Source organism: Eriocheir sinensis, chromosome 51 (assembly GCF_024679095.1).
Source record: "Eriocheir sinensis breed Jianghai 21 chromosome 51, ASM2467909v1, whole genome shotgun sequence".
Classification (NCBI taxonomy): Eukaryota; Metazoa; Arthropoda; class Malacostraca; order Decapoda; family Varunidae; genus Eriocheir; species Eriocheir sinensis.
The window spans coordinates 3646077-3664001 of record NC_066559.1 but is presented as its reverse complement, the minus strand read 5'-3'; the positions used below and the strand labels follow the sequence as shown (position 1 = coordinate 3664001).

The following is a 17925-nucleotide window of genomic DNA, read 5'->3' as shown; positions in this document are numbered from 1 at the left end:
AAACCCCAAATACTCTTATACATGTGTATGCATGCATGCAGTTACACCTTTTGCCTGTAGTGGTAATGATTTCTTTGGAGGATTTCATGTTTTTGTTCTTTTTAAAAGTAAACAAACAAGCTTTAAAACTAAATGTGTATATTTTGAGATATAACATATCACATAAATCTCTTACCACTTAGCACCCAGATCTGACAGACATCGAAGTGCCTCTGAAAGAGAGAAAGTTCAAAGGCTACTTCCTGATTGCCCGTCACTACCGCTGGGCCCTCAACCAGGTGTTCCAGAAATTTGAACATGAGGCCGTCATCATCGTGGAAGGTGAGTCTGGCCGGCAGCCAGGGTAGATGTGACCATGTCATTTGGAAGATTTGAATTATAACTCAGATTTTCTTGTGATATTTAAGTATTGAACCTAAAGTAACTGTTTCAACTTAAAATATGTGGCATGTGTGTCAGAGTCAGACTCCTCCAACAACTGAGATTGCTGAACTGGTGCAGTGTTGGTCTTGGGCAAATTTGTTTGCTTCGTTGCTCTTCATAAAAAATGCCATTCAAAGTTCTCTGAGGCATGACTGAGATCTTTAAACTTTCACTGCTGCAGAGCTGGGTGTTGTCATCCATGGGGACTGACTGATGACTCATGCAGGCCTGGCCTGGCTTCATGGAAGTTTGTGGGCAAATTTGTTTGCAGAAGTACTCAAACACAGAACCATTAATTTGTAGTTTTCTTAACCCCTTAATGATGTTGATGCCACTACCGTCATATAGTTCTATCAGACGTGGGCAACGAGCATGAAGCCAGTGCCGGAGAGCGAGAAGCTATCTGGAATTTGAAGGGCGTGCGTAACTATGTCTCTATCAATGCTAAGTGACTAACTGGCACCTCTTTTGTCCCTTACACCACTCCATGCTAAAAATAGTTTACAGTTCCTGCCTATGCATCATTGCGTCGGCAGAGCAATTATGTTCCCTCAGCCGATCTGTTTCGGCGGTCTTCCTTTAGTTTCTGCTCGTGTGCGTGCTGAACGTAGTCTTGACGCCTCCACTTATATACGTGATGTTCTAGAATCTAGATGAACCAATATCTTGGAGTGGGAAGCAGAAGTTGAGATTTTTTGGGAATCTTGGAACTCACAGTCGAGTTATACGGATGATTTTCTACAACTTTTATTCAGTGAGATTCATTCCAGAATGAAAAAACTTATTTTTTGAGTTTCATTGCAAATTTGGCTCTCTGTAGGCAGTATATTTCAAGGCCAAAGATTATAAACTATATTTTTCAGACTCGGAGCTGCCTCGTACAGGCCTAAAGGAGCAGCCTCGTACAGGCCTACCGGTCTCTTGTAGACTCCTGCATTCTTATGTTCTTATGTTCTCATGATCGTGATAAAATGAGCAACTTCTCCTCAATAAATTTTCCTGTACGTCGCACCAGTAAAAAGTTGGAATTTTGGGGGAATCATGGAATTCCAGCCAAACGGTCAGTCCAAATCATAATCTGATTTCACAGTTGAGTTATACAGATAATTTTCTACAACTTTTATTCAATGAGATTCATACCAGAATGGAAAAAACTACAAAAATTAATTTTCAAGTTTCACTGCAACTTTGGCTCTCTGTAGGCAGTAAATTTCCAGGTCAAAGATTATAAACTATATTTTTCACACTCCATCGTGATAAAATGAGCAACTTTTCTTCAATAAATTTTCCTTTACATCGCACCAGTAAAAAGTTGGAATTTTTTGGGAATCATGGAATTCCAGCCAAGTGTGACAACCTAGAAAGAAATGAATTTCACAGCAGGGTGCGCCAGAAAATTTTCTATAAAACATCTTTTATGATTTTTTCTCATTTTCAAAGTGTATTTTTCGATGACTTGTGCGTTATGGGGGGGATCTCCTGAGAAAACTTTTGCGGTTAAATGGGGTAAAGTGCTAATCCCCAAATTAATTCTAATCCCCCCCACAGTTGTGGAGTTTGTGTTTTTTGAAAGTGGCTAGCTCTGGAAATGAGCTTTATAAGAGGTGCATGTGGTGTGTCAAGATGGGATGGAGAAAGTAATGATGATATTGTATGTATGAGAGTTTTGGTATAGGCATAATAGCAAAGGGAATGGATTATGAAGTGGGTGAATGGGTCAAGCATGGTACCCAGTAATGGTTTGGACATGCCAATAGAATGAATGGAAAGGATTTTGTGAAAAATTGTATGAGGGCAGGTTTGGGGGGGAAGGGTATCTGAAGGAGACCACAGGTGAAATGGAGCAATAGAGTGGATGATTATTGGAGAGAGTTGGCAGGTGTGGGAATGGATGTGCCATAAAGGAGTGCTGAAACTGCAAAAGAGAGATGGTTCTGCTGTGGTCATCCCCTTGGCAGAAATTCCAATTAGAAAACAGGGCATTGGAGATATAGACCAAAAAAATAGATATAATAGATTTAGTAAGTTAATTGATTTGTAATCTTTTCATATCTGCTCCAGTCATCTGTCCAGCAGTGATGCAGTTCCTTTCTCATTTCTTGCTCAATTATTTGTCCAATGGTGATGCAACTTCCTCCCATTCTTCCCCAGATGACTTGGATATTGCGCCAGACTTCTATGAGTACTTCTCAGCAACGTATCCCATTTTACGTGCTGACCCAACTCTGTGGTGCGTCTCGGCATGGAACGACAATGGTGAGGCCCTGTTAATCCTGTCTAGAGGTTACGATGATGTTTTGCAGAATTGCTTAAAAATTTATCATCTGAACCTTCAGTGATAATCATCATCACCTTTCTCATTGTTTTCTTTACACTCGAGTGGGGAATCAAAATGCCTTCCCTGTATGCCCTTTTTTGTTTCCTAAAATGTAGCAATACTCAGTGATGTGTTTCCTACACTGTACTGAATATATTTTTGGCTTGCCAGCTATACCAGAATTATACCAGTTTTTATACTATACTACCTATTGAGTGTCATTATTTTCTCCTTTGTGGTGAAAAATTGGTGAGATTGAAGAAGTATGGGTGTTGTATCTTCAAATGGATATTTTTAGAGGTTGCAAAGAAGAAAGATTCAAGTATTTTCCCTCTTTGATAAGAGCTGTTTGGAATGCAAGTGAAATAATAAAGGAATAATGGGGGGATGTATGGGAATAAATAGAATGATGTAAGCAGCAATTGGTTGAAATAATGACAATTGATGTTATGAATCACATTTTTTATTAAATTGTATCCATGCTGGAATGATGTTTGACTATTTTGATTTTATTATAAATACAGAATGATTCCTCTATGAGATCTCATGTGACTTTCAAGTGTCCCAGCAGGTTTCTCTTTACTCAAGATACTGTTGATAGCTGTGTCAGTACTGAAGGAAGTTACAGCTTTTTATTTTATGATCATATCGTTCACTTCTACTTCATGAAATTGTTATGATAATGGTGGAAGTTGCTGCATTGTCATATATTTAACAACTTTCATATTATTACATCTTTTCAGATCAATTTCTCATAATTTATTCCTTCCTACAAACCATATTCACTAGACTTTATTTCCAGGTAAGGCAGATCTGGTGGATGTGAAGAATGGCACTGGGCTGCTGTACCGGACAGACTTCTTCCCAGGGCTGGGCTGGATGCTGACCCGGGAGCTGTGGGAGGAGCTGGGCCCCAAGTGGCCACGCTCTTATTGGGATGACTGGGTGCGTGCCCCTGAGCAGCGGTCTGGCCGTGCTTGCATCAGGCCAGAGATCTCCAGAACACGCACTTTTGGTAAAAAGGGAGTGAGCAAGTAAGTTTCAATTTTTTTTTTGTGGAGATGAGGCAGGGCTGATCTGCTCCAGTCTGGTTTTATGAAGTTAAGGGGGATCAAATCTTAATCATTATTGCTCTCTAGGTCATATGCTGTCATTCAAAGCAGAGAAAACCAAGGTACCTGTAGTGAATGCAAATGACTAGAGAAGAGTAAAAAGCTATGCATAAAGAAGCCTGAAAATGTTAATATGAAGGTGTTAGGGTATATGTAACATTTTCCCAAACTTGCTTTTGTTCAAATATAAATATTCAGGTATCAATTATATAAAAAAAATTTGTGTTGCCACAACTGGCTCATTCTTCATAGCTTCATATACATCTCCCATTTTCAGTTTGAGTGTTTGGTCCTTTGTTTTTATTTACTGTTATTTATCTATAAAACAATTCCAGTCCACCTCTTCACTAAAGTCACAATATTCTGTTCAAATGTAATTTCTTCCTCACAACACATTTTATCGTATTTATATCTTAACTTCTTGAAATCTTCTCATGCCCTTATTCTATGTCTTTGTCTATTTTTTTCCAAGTTATTCCTTCTTTGACATGGTCTTTCACATCCAGCAATAAACCATTCTTTCTTCTTAATCAAACCTTGCAAAAATTAGGGTAATTTTCATATATCATGTACATCTCAATTATTAGCATTTCACTCTGGTCAATATTGTAAAAGTTTTCCTTTAAAGCATTGAAATTAGTTTTCCCTTTAGTTATATGTCTACTTTGTGTTTTTCTTTTATCCCGTCTCTTACCTGCAGTCTCCATTTCAGCAATGGGATTATGTGATATTTTTACGTAAGGGCACGTCTCACAACATTGGGATTCTTTGTATGACCAAGCCCAATCTAGATAGCTCATTCCCTCTAATATTCTGATGCTTTCACTCCACTGCACCAAAATAGTATCTATCACAAATTCAACCAAATTATTGCCCAAAGAGTCTTAACTTTCTCCTGCGTCTAAATTTCCCCAGTTAAAATCTGTCAATAGGAACTTTTGGCACTGTACACTTCCTTCAAGAACATGAATCACATTTTTCTTGAAAACTTCATGTTCCAGGATTGTTCATGGTCTTCTGAGGGGAGGCATGTACACTGTCACAATACCTGTTTTCTTTCTCCCTTGTCTACCATTTCCTCCACAGCTATTATTTCCACTATATTATTATTAGTTTCAATGAATTTCACCTTAAGTCTTGTTGGTCATATCATTACTCTTACCTCATCTCTCAAATAAATTCTAGGTGGATTTGTAAGAATGGGTTGAAAAATAATGTTGAATGAGTCTCCTTTATTGTGATGCAAAAAGCAGTAACACAGGTGCCTTTTCTTTCAGTGGCTTGTTTTTTGAGAAGCATTTAAAACAGATTCACCTTAATGCAGTCTACACATCCTTTACAAAGATGAACCTCACCTACTTGATCAAGGTATAACACTAGTAGCTTTCCTTGTCATGAATGATGTGATTTTATATCTTGTTTGGTATAATTTAAGATGTAGACTTATCCTTATGCAACCTCTGCCCTTCCCTCAGGACCTGTACGACCCAGTGTTTGACAAGCAGGTGCAGGACAGCCAGGTGGTGACCATCAATGATGTGAAGGGCGACCGTCTTGCGAAGGGTGGCAGCTACCGTCTCATCTACCACACCAAAGACAACTTTAAGAAGTTCACTAAGTATCTGGGTCTCATGGATGACTTTAAAGTAAGTCTGGGGAGAGCACATAATTTAGTTGGATGTAAGGATTAAATGGGGAAGAAAAGTACAAGATGTGGTGGAAAGGGGAGAGTGGTAGAAGGGGCAGAGTCGGAATGGTGGGGATGATGGTGAGAGAGGAGTTAATAGAGGATGTAATAGAAGTGAGGAGGACAATATCAAGGATAATGCTAATAAGAATAGTAATAGGAGATAAGCTATTCAATGTTTTCTCTTTGTATGCCCCTCAGGTGGGGAGGACAGACGAGGAGGAGTAGTAGTTTTGGGGAGTGCTGGATGATGAGATGGCAGGTCAAAGAAATGAGGTGTTCATTGGAGGAGATTTGAATGGTCATATAGGGCAAAGATGAGATGGATTTGAGGAAGTAATGGGTGTGTATGGTCACGGAGAGAGAAACAGAGAAGGGGAGAAAACATTGGAGTTTTGTCCGGGCAGGGGACTGGTTGTGGCAAACACTATGTTTAAGAAAGAAAAAGGTGATTAGATATAAAAGTGAAGGAGTGAGGGGCTGTTTTCCATTGCATTTATGTCTTGGATTGATGCATAACATTTTACTTTGGTGTTAATACTTTCTTCATTTAAATGGGAACCACAAGGAGGAAAACATTTCATCAGGAGGGCTAAAAAAGACTACAGTAACCCAAGGAAATAAAGGGAGGAGGGGCAGGTGGCTAGCAGATGTTATTGTAGTTACTGGGCTCGGTTGGTTCGAAAAATATTCTCGGTTGGTCCCCGTGGATTTCTGACCGTCTGACCTTGTCCGTTATATCTGAAATCCGTTATACAGTACCCTCTCGGGTTTCGCAATCCTTGAGTTTAGCGTTTGGTCCTAAATTCTTACCATCATGACTTTCGCGCATTACCGCCACGAGTTTCGCGGTGCTTTGACATATCCGGGTCATGTTTACCTACCGTCGGCTTCATGCGTGCTGCCTTAAAAGGCGGTGTCCAACCATTGGGGCTATGGGCAACCATGGTTGCCTGTATGCCCAACCGGGAGCGAGTTGTTGGTTGTCCGTATGAATGGAAAACGGTTGTGAGTATGAGCGTGGGTACCTATTGGCTGCATGTAAACAAACAGACGACGGCAGTGGCTGAGGAGCAGTGGAAGATGGCCCACCAAGAGACTCGTAAAATGGACTGGCAGAGCTGCTTTGCTTATTACTTGATGAACAAGATAAGAGAACCCCGTGCTGGGGAACCACAATCCAAAAAACTTTTTTGTAGATCTCCCGGTGTTGTTTTCCTCTTCTTCTTTTGACCTGTAATGCATGGCAGCGACAGTGAAAAGTAACAGTGGGAAATAGCAAAAGGGCATAGAAAACCAAAATCAGGGAAAGAAAAGAACAGAAAAACACCTAAGTTCAGGGTGAAGTGTATAAGTGCGCACTGTGAAGTAAATAAGGGCCGCTTTCACAGTCACTGTTTTGATCGTTACCAATGGCGGCAATCGACGCTATAGTTTCCCACGTGAAATTGGCCTATGGGGTAGTGGCGGCTGCAGAGAAAGCGACAGGTGTTGAGAGTGTGTGGTAAGGTGCGGGGCGAGGCTAACCCCGCAGCCGCCACAAGGTGCCGTTGTAAAGGCAACACCTCCGACACCATCACATCACATCAGCCAGTTTCACGTGGAAATACTAGAGTGGCAATCCCCGCGACTGATAACGATCAAAACAAACAAAATGACTGTGAAAGTGGCCCTAAGTGCATGTTGTGAAGTATAAAAGTGTGAAGGAGGACCTAAGAAGCAATACAAAGCATTACAGGTCAAGAGAAGAAGAAGGTCCACTATACACTGGCCAGTGTTGCTAGAAATATCTCCCCGATGAAACTAGTCATTCTGCTGTCCACCACGCATGCGCGCTGTGGGAATACACAGCATTAAAAGTGTTAATTTGCCTAGATTTGTTCTTTTTTCTCTGCTTGTGGTCTTTGTGAGCGGTGGGGGAAATATGGAAGCAGTAAGCAAGTTGAACCTCTCTGCGAGCTATTTTGCGATTGCGGCGGCAGTTTACGTTCAATAGGCATTGAAAAGTCAATCATGATGTTAGTGATTTAATGATTTATAACAGAAAAAGTTAGCAGATTATACCATAACACACAGAAAACTACCAGAAGCTATAGGTTTGTCCAACTGTACCATGGGTGACCGCGAGCAACCGCCCTTACTTTAGCAGACGACACCACGTGGATCACAAGCATATATTCAGAACTGCCAGCCAGTTGTAAGGCAACCGCCTTCAACTGCGGCTTCAGAATGACCTCTTCTCACTTCCCATATTCTGCCTATTACTATTTTGAGATGACAAGAGTAAAGTCGAAAAAATTGTGATATCAAGGGAGTAAAGTCGAAAAAAAAAGTAATTTTTTTCCATGGGCCAGAACCAATAAGCGCTTTTTCATGTATTTCAATACCTCAAGTTTCGCGATCCTCGAGTTTAGTGCTATATCTGCGGAATGAAGCAAGCGCGAAACTCGAGAGGGTACTGTAAACGGGTCCGTTATATCGAAGGTTTACTGTATATAGCGGTGATCAGGTGGCAAGGTAGGGTGTCCAGTGCAGATGTAGCTAACAGATGTGGAGTAGAGGACCTGGAAACAGTGCTCAGAAAGGAAAGACTCTGATGGTTTTGACAATTATTAATATCTAATGCCCTGTCCCCTCATAGGAGCTGTTTTTTTCAGAAACTTAAATTGTTCGCAAACTGAGGTTTGCTTGTTTAATGAGCACTGTAGGTGTGGGATTTATGTGCATATGCCAAAGGTAGCTCTGTATCAATATACATATATTGTGTTCCCTCAAGTAAGTTAGAGTAACCGCAGTAGGTCTACATGAAAGAGCAATTGTATTCCATTTTCTGGACTTCAAGTCTTCTAGATTATCTAATAATGGTCTATTCATATTTTTAGCTAGCAAGATATAAATATATAAATTTATAATTTCATAATGATATAAATTTTGTATAAATTTTGTGGTATTGTAGTAACAATTTCTAATTTTTCAGGCTGGTATTCCAAGAACTGGCTACAAGGGGACCATAACTTTTTTCTATAGAGGCCTCAGAATATTCCTGTCTCCAGGCAACAACTGGAAAGGTTACAACCCTAGCTGGAGCTAACACCACTAGATTAGTAGTTTTGAGGGATAGCGTGGCTGCCCATCTTGTATTTATACCGGTGTGATGTGAATAGTGTGGGACATTATTTTTTAGTTTGTTCTGGTGGTGGCTGGGGTGTAGCAGCCTTTAGGTTGAGGGTTAGGGTTTTGGTTAGCTTCATCACATATCAGATTTTCATTGCATGAATATCATTCATTTCATATTTTCATGCATCATCATCCCATCTACCCACTTTCACAGTCAAATATAAGTTTTAAGTAAATCTCCATGCAGCTCCCTCCTCACTTTTTCATTCCTGTCATATACTCTATGCTTCCCATTTATTATTTCTTGCTGTAAAGCAATGGACCAAGATCTTTTATCATAGCAGTGAACTAGATTCTCATCTATTTATAATCATATGCATGCATTTGTGCGCACACACACACACACACATTGTTTGCTAGTATATGGTTGTGGAGGTTCACAGTGTGTGGAGAAAATACAATATTCTGCAGTGTTGGTGGTGTTCTTCTTAGCTGTTTATGCTCATTTTAGATGCATTTATAAATGCAGGACAGTTCCAAACATTTCAACCATATTAAATTGGAAAACAAGAAAGATGCATGGAGTCGGGGAGGGAACGAGCTCAGGACTCAAAAAGTAAAGCTGTTAAGACACAACCCCTTCATTGCTAAATGCTTGCAGTGAGCGGCAGCGTCATTTGATGGTGGTGGTAAAAACACTCGCTGCGACCTCCAATCGCACTTAAATTTCCCGCATATGAGCATGTTCCAACATAACTGAATCTTATGGATCTGGGCCTCCTCTTTCCAGTGTTTTTTTTTTAAATTTATGTGATGAATAGTTTTTGAGATACAGCAGCTGTGTCTCATATATGGGACACTCACAGGGAAAGGGTTAAAGAATAACATTCCTATAATTCTAGTGTACCTGGATCACAGGTCAGCTTGCCAGATTCTTGGACCTTGGGGCAAGAAAGCAAAATGTTTGATATCCAGGAGGATTATTGGTATATATAGGTGTACCATCTAGGGAGATGTTTGGAACTGCCTTGTCCTTAAATTCTCAAACCTTAAACACCTCATCATTTTGTTATGTATTGCATTACTGAATGTGGTGATAAATTAAGTTATGATTAGTGGCAGTGGGGCATGGCAGAAATTTCAGTGGTAGACAAATTTCCAATTTCTTATAAAAGCAAAAGTCACTGATGTTATCCTGTCAGTGACTGACAATTCAGTATATTTTGTAATTGTTTGCAGTTTATAAAACTGAGCAATTCTGTCTAATATCTTTGTAATTGTTTGCAGTTTATACAACTGAGCAATTCTGTCTAATATTTTTGTAATATATATATATAGATATATATATATATATATATATATATATATATATATATATATATATATATATATATATATATATATATATATATATATATATATATATATATATATATATATATATATATATATATATATATATATATATATATATATATATATATATATATATATATATATATATATATATATATATATATATATATATATATATATATATATATATATATATATATATATATAATATATATATATATATATATATATATATATATATATATATATAGTTTGGTTTGTCCAAAATCCAAAGAAATGTTTAATTTACGTTTTTTTCACTTATACGTGATATTTTATGGAGTGGCCATTAGATGTCTCACGCAACTGGACTCACACGGCGCCGCGGCCACACAGCTGAGCTCAGTTCTTCCCGTGCGCCACTTGAACAACAATACAGTACTCACGCTGCCACGTTACTCAACAATAGGGGTGGGCAGGTACCAATACCAGTACTGGTACTAACGGTACCAGCTATACGGTACATACCGGTACCAATACTAGCCAGTCGTTCATGGTGTCCCTCATTTCTTCCTCACACGAGTGAGGCTGAGACTGAGTGCTTGAGTGGATATCTCGGTGATATGGATATTCTCTCTCTCTCCACTGAATGAAGTGAATATTTATATTTCGATAGAAACTTACCTTCTGTTTGATTTACATTGTTTTTGATTTACGCGACCTCTTCAAGGACACAATACTCGCGTAAATTGAGCTACCTATATATATATATATATATATATATATATATATATATATATATATATATATATATATATATATATATATATATATATATATATATATATATATATTCTCTAACAATTAAGTAATTGTTTGATGCATATTTATTGATGTCCAGCAGGTTTTGTAAGGACCCAAATGAACTATTTATGGAAGTGAAGAAATATTGTCTACCTGAGGTGCTGAGTGCAACAATGGGCCAGATGCCACTTTTTCTTGAATTGCAGGAATCAATCTGTCCCAGTTTGTAAGACAGTTATGTTTGTGTGTATAGGTAAAATTATCTCTACAGCACTTGCTCTCCTGGACGCTGACTAAATGAGAAGTGCCTTCACTCAGTAGCAGCCTCTTGCGTTATTTTATTACATTACATTATTCTATTACACCACAAAAATGCTGTGTGGTAAAACCTGAACCTCTAATTATTTTTTAATTGGTAGAAAAAATAAAGTAAGGGGGAGAGTGAATTGTGTGTGGTAGACACCATGTTTCTGCCCGCCTGTTCAAGTCTTGTCTTGGTACGCAGAGTAATTGGAAGGAGGAGGTGCTCTCTGTCTTTCACTTTTATCTGTCTTTATCTATTTGCATCTATTCTTCTATTAGTCAGTATATAAATGCATCCATATCTATGAGATATTTATTTATTTTCTACTTATATTTTTTTTAATGTAATTTTGCCATTGATATGAAATAATAAAATAATGATTGTGACCAATAATACATAAAACATTTTGACCCAGCCCAAATCAATACTGATATTTTGCTTAATTGCAAACTATATTTATTGTTTCTGATGTGTTCACCATGTGTTCACCATACATAACTGCTTCAGTGCAAACTGTACCTTTCAAAGCAGAGCACTTCCTACAGGTGTTCCATCAACATTTTTTTATATTAATATTAATAACAGCAGCTTCTCTAGTTCTACTATTTATCACTTAACCCCTAAGGAACTTTAAAAAAATCTAAGGGGTGACCCCGGGGACCGTAAAAAAACTTGCTTTTCAAGTACATTTTTCGTTAAAGCACATGTGATACTTATGATATTATAAATGAAAATGATGGTAAAATAACTAATGATAACAATCAGAAATAAACAAGTAAGGTCTTTGTGTGCACATGAGGTATCGGACTTGGCTTTATGTTCAAATTTCCTTGTATTCTGAAGCCAAAAAGAAAAAAAAGAAAAAAAAAAAAATTATCACAACTAGCCATGTGATTGAACCTCTAGGCCTTTGTATGTGTATTTAGCCCTAAGGTTGTTAGTTCATGTATTTCAGATGTAGAACAATAGTGAAGGGCATGAAGAAACAAAAGAAATATAAAAAAAACGTATGCATCCACACGCGGGACACTCTTCTTTTAACGGAACCCACCAAAATTTGTGCCTGTGAGTCACTCGCCCATTAGGGGTTAGGTGAAGTTTATATCTCTGAGTTGGAAAGTGATAGCATGTTGAAAGATAAAACCATTTGGATTTGTCGCACTCAGCATCTCAGTCAACCCACACTGAATGATTTGGCAGTCATGTGATTTTTCAGTGGAAAAAAGTTGCATCACCAGTGTAAAGTCTGAAGTAATTTTTAAGTAACTTTTTCTGAGTGTTGAGTTATATTTAATAATTTCTAAGATCTGTTTTGTTATATTAATTAAAATGTTTAAAAGGGAAGTACAAAGTAAAAATGAAGGAATAGAGACTAAAAAACTGAATTTTAGCATGATATTTTTGGGTGTTAATAATTCTCATTGCCAGTCTACAGTAAACCTTTACATATTTGTTTATTTCTTCCTTGGACAGGGTTCCTTAAAAAGGAGGATATTTTACACTTGTTCCAATGTGTTCAAACAGCCTTTTTTTAATCTGTGCAAATAAAGAAAGTTTCCCAGTCTCCTAGCTTCTATTTCTTGGAAATGTATTAAGTACTGGGAGTCAATTGGTAGAAGCTTTGCTATTTAAGATTTGCTTGAAAGCAATTTATAATTATTAATTTCAATGGCATACAGCTATTAAGTTAGCTTGCATTAACAGTATCTCAGCCTTTTCAGTAATATAATCCCAGCAGTTGGTTGGGTATTGCAACTTTTTATATGCATCATCAAAATCAGGTTATCTGCAAGTACATGTGCATTATTTTCCCTCCTTGCTCAAGTTCCAGACACTTTTAGTTCTTGCTAATTCTCGAGGGAATAAGTAATCAACATTCCTTTAGGAAAGACTGTGAAAACAAAGCTGGATGGAATACAGCCTCATAGGAGGGTATTTTAGCAGGATCATGTAGAATGGCTGATGGGAAAGAAATCTATTTGTTGGTGCTATGTTATAGGGCAGTGAACTGTCATGTTCTTTGACACAAATAATGCATGTCTGTTCCTGATAGTAATTACTGGGTTTGTAAGTTCCATTTGGGGTACTGTAGAAGGTTCTGGAGATGACAGTATAGCAGTATTATGTGATTATACCTCTGGTATCATGCTAAGGAAAGGATTACTCATTCTAATATACTTTCTATGAGCAGTGCCATTGTCTCACAAGCATTACCAAGTGGCTATATTACTAAAGTCCTTTGTTGTAAAAAAGAAAATTATCACAAGATTATTACAGTATACCCAAAGAATTTACAAAACAACAATAATTGTGTATTTGTTAACCCGGTAACAGCGGGGATCATGTTTCTTAAGGGTCCCCCCAAGCGAGAAAAAATCACCCCTCACACAATCCATTTCATAATATATATCCAAGCATTTGTGATCAGATTATGTATCATCTATTTTTGGGGGTTTATATCATGACACAAATTTGGCCCGTCGCTGCTACTGGGTTAAAATCGAGACGTGCAAAATGAGGAAGTCTCTCTCTCTCTTTCTCTCTGAGGTCACGTTAGCCCCTTCAACACGAGGACGCGTATACTGCATCCTTGCCTGCCCCATACCATATCCGAGGATGCGCATACTGCATCCTGGCGCACTTTAGCCAATATACGAGTTATTTTACCTTTATATTTATGCTTACATCTCAAAATTATCAATTAATTTATGCTTCTTTATGTGCACCATTTAATTCTGCATGTATTCATATATAATAGATGATGATTATGTTGAGTTTATGGCTGAAAACTTGTTATATTCAATAGCATTATTTGAAATTTGGCGCGCGCGGTGATCCTGGATACGGCGCAGGGTGCTGTTTTGGCCCGGCCGTAGTGAGTTTCGTTATGTGCACCATTTAATTCTGCATGTTTTCATATATAATACGTGATGATTGAGTTGAGTTTATGGCTGAAAGCTTGTTATATTAAAAAGCGACATTTGAAATTTGGCGCACAGCGATCTCGGATACGGCGTGGGGTGCTGTTTTGGCCTGGCCGTAGTAAGTTTCATGTGCACCATTTAATTCTGCATGTTTTTATATATAATACATGATGATTGTATTGAGTTTATGGCTGAAAACTTGTTATATTCAACAGCGACATTTGAAATTTGGTGCACGCGGCGATCTCGGATACAGCGCGGGGCGCTGTTTTCGCCCGGCCGTAGTGAAGGGGTTAAACTGATGCATTTAATGAAGGTATTTCATAAATACCTGAGTTAGGAGCTTGAGCAAAACAAAATGGGAAAATCATCTATCTATATCTCAGACGCCCTGCTCCCTTGTGGGAACTTCAACTTCCCTCCAGGGAGTGGTCGCAGCAGAAGTGTCTCCATCTCTCCATGTTCTGGCACTCCCTCTCAGCACACTCAATCCTGCTACTTCCAACTCTCTCACCCTACTGATCCACTTCACAGGTGGTCTTCCCCTGACACCCACTCCCTCATGCACTCTCTTCACGAATTCATTCTCCCCCATTCTCATCACATGTCCAGACCATCTCAGTGCACCACGCTTCACCCACTCCACCACTCCACAATCCACTCCTTTCACTGTCACACCCATACCATACTGCTCATACAAGCTTTCCTTACTTTCTCCATCCCATCCTGAAACACCAAATGCACCTCTTATATAACTCATTTCCACTGCACGTATTCTCGATTACTGTGCTGCATTCCATGTCCATGTCTCTGATGCATATGATCATAACAAATAAATATAATAAATGCTATATGCAATTTTAACATGCAGCAGTCACCTTTAGCTGAACCAAGCTGGTGCTGAATTGCTGTTATCCTCACTGAGTGACATCATTGGCAAGCAGAAAAAACTTGAAGCACACTATGAATTGAAAAAAAACTTTAAAGTCAAAATTACTAGATGCAAACTGGTGAGCAGTTGAGAATGAGACAATTACAAAGCCAATCAGCACCTGACAGCATGACCCCTAACCTAACACCACCTGCCACTCCTAGACACTCCATGCTACTACATTGAAATTGACATATCTACCTCTTTATGGTATCATACGTGTGATGAAGTACAGGCTACTCTATTCTCATTGACTTAGATCTCTCTTGCAATGGAATTTAGGAACAATAGGACAAATTAAGACAATACCTTTGTGGAGCCCACACTGCTCACTGAAGAAATCAAAGCAATGTGCCATACCATAAAGACTAATTAAGTTGGGAAAGAAACATTATGAAATATTCATGTGAATAAAGGAAAAGAGAGGGAGGCAGGTAGAAATATTTAAACACTTTGCAGCAAAGGCCAAAATTGTGGCTTGCTTCTTAACATACATGTGTACAGTTGGCAAAAAATTATTGAACATACATGGGTTGACTGAATATAATCTAAGTGAAATCTATAGCCTTGTTGTTGTGTTGGTTAGGCGGGTATCAATGGGCAGACACAACACTGATTTTATAAATTTTGCTCAAATTCTATTCGGTCGATCCGTGGGTGTTCAACACTTTGTTGCAAAATGTACATGCAAGAAATTGATGTTGAAGTAGATGTATCCTCATTATTATTATTATGGATGGCAGTCAGTGTGGTGGTATAGAATGAAGTTGATCCCTTTTCTTTGTAACTAGCAAACAAAGATTGTCTAGACCAGGAAGTGGCTTCAAACTTCACTTGTGACAGTGAAACACCAGGAATTGAAAAACAAACAAACAAGATAACAACAAAGAAAACCTTTTACCTAAAATATTCTCTCTCTCTCTCTCTCCATGCACATCATTCAAACCTCATATTCCCTTCCTTGAAGCAATGGGCACTTTATCCAGTATGCCAACAGCCACAATGATTAAGTTCTAAGAGAGATTCTTAACCCGGTAGCAGCGGGGATCATGTTTCTTAATGGTCCCTCCAAGCGAGAAAAATGAGAAAAAATCACCCCTCACACAAACCATTTCATAATATATATCAAAGCATTTCTGATCAGATTATGTATCATCTATTTTTGGGGATAAATATTATGGCACAAATTTGGCCCGTTGCTGCTACACGGTGAAGCCACAAATTTGGCCCGTCGCTGCTACCGGGTTAATTTTGTGTCATCACTTTCATACCTTGATACAGTACCTAAAATTATGAAGCCATTTTGAGGCATAATAACTGCAAGCTTAACTTGTGGATGATGTGTTTCACCTGTGTACAGTTTAGGAAGTAATTGACACAGGCATGGAGGAGCCGGCCTCTGTGCAGCCAGTGGGCGAGGAGTGTGGGGCTGGTGGCAATCTCACTACTTCTTCAAAATGTGCCAAAATAAAGGTGTATGGTAGCACTTTAAATACAATTAGATTTGAATGTTCACCAGCATTGTTTACAAGCATTACAAATTATATATATATATATATATATATATATATATATATATATATATATATATATATATATATATATATATATATATATATATATATATATATATATATATATATATATATATATATATATATATATATATATATATATATATATATATATATATATATATATATATATATATATATATATATATATATATATATATATATTTATATATATATATATATATATATATATATATATATATATATATATATATATATATATATATATATATATATATATATATATATATATATGTTATGCGTCCAATAGAGCTGCAATAATTTTTTGTTTGCTCTCCATGTGCTTCACCAAAAGTTAGGTGGTTTGAAAAGATGTTTGAGGAGGGGGAATATTATCTATAAGCACTGAAAATGCCCCCGAAGAAATAAATTTTACATCACATACATATAAACTGAGTACTAATATACTGTATTACTAATTTGAAATTTGTGTGAATTAAATATCATAATCCTGAAGTTTTGGTATACTTAAAGAGATAAAGGACCTAACTTTGCCTAGTATTTTCAGGGAGACACATTTAGTAAGTCTCCAAGCTGGTTTTAAATGTTCATGCCATGAGCCATAAGCACTTCACTACACCACTGTTCCAGTACCTTTAATTTTGTCATTTATATTCTTTCTCCCATTGGGAATAAGGTACTAATGTTCAATATTACATATATTTAGAGTATGAAGCAATTAAAGTGATAATAATGGTATATTGTTTAAATGCTGTATGTGGACTGGAAGTAACATTTTGTTATTGTAATATTGTATATGCATGGCATAGCAATTATTTCTTAGGCATTTTCTCAAATTGAGATTTTGTATGCATATTTTTGTATCAATGAACTCATCATGACTGTGCATTGAGTCCAGTGTTAGATCATTATAGATTCAATGAGAAAAGTAGCACCTATTTGATGAAATACTGAGCGTGTAGAAATAGTACTGTATGCAACAGGTGTACATAATATTCTCTTTTATATGACAAATTTTGCACAAGTGTACCATTACATTTATATCTCTCTACATTCATAACTCATTGGTGTACATACTGATCATCAATGTCAGTATTTATTCACTCATGTTCATATAAATTTAACAGAAAGTTCTTGGTTGGATACAGGCTGTTTTCATCTTTGAGTAAATAAAAATAATCACAATTTTGCAAGTATTATTCAAGTTTCTTTTAAGGTATGATATTTTTTAGGAGAAACACTATATTTTTGTTTTGCAAGATTGAATGGTTGTAGGCTGTAAGTTCCAGGAATAACTCCAACATTTTATTATTACTGCTTTTGACACTATCCCAAGTTAAATAAATTTCCAAACCTACACCTGCTTTTCAATATTTCAAATAACCTGCACCCCACTGGTTTTGTCTTGGACCAGT

At 37.3% G+C, this 17925-nt stretch overlaps 1 protein-coding gene across 7 annotated transcripts in view; it reads left to right on the top strand.

Annotated features, from left to right (window-relative positions):
• LOC126982561 (alpha-1,3-mannosyl-glycoprotein 2-beta-N-acetylglucosaminyltransferase-like) overlaps positions 1-9985 on the top strand; it is a 39149-nt gene extending 29164 nt beyond the window's left edge. For all 7 annotated transcript variants that reach the window (XM_050834710.1, XM_050834713.1, XM_050834709.1 and 4 more), the window contains 6 exons: positions 183-321; positions 2575-2679; positions 3543-3774; positions 5130-5220; positions 5328-5498; positions 8517-9985. In XM_050834710.1, coding sequence (XP_050690667.1) covers positions 183-321; positions 2575-2679; positions 3543-3774; positions 5130-5220; positions 5328-5498; positions 8517-8630 — 852 coding nt within the window. In that variant the 3' untranslated portion in view covers positions 8631-9985. The remainder of the gene's footprint in view (positions 1-182; positions 322-2574; positions 2680-3542; positions 3775-5129; positions 5221-5327; positions 5499-8516) is intronic.
• The last annotated feature ends 7940 nt before the right edge of the window (positions 9986-17925 follow it).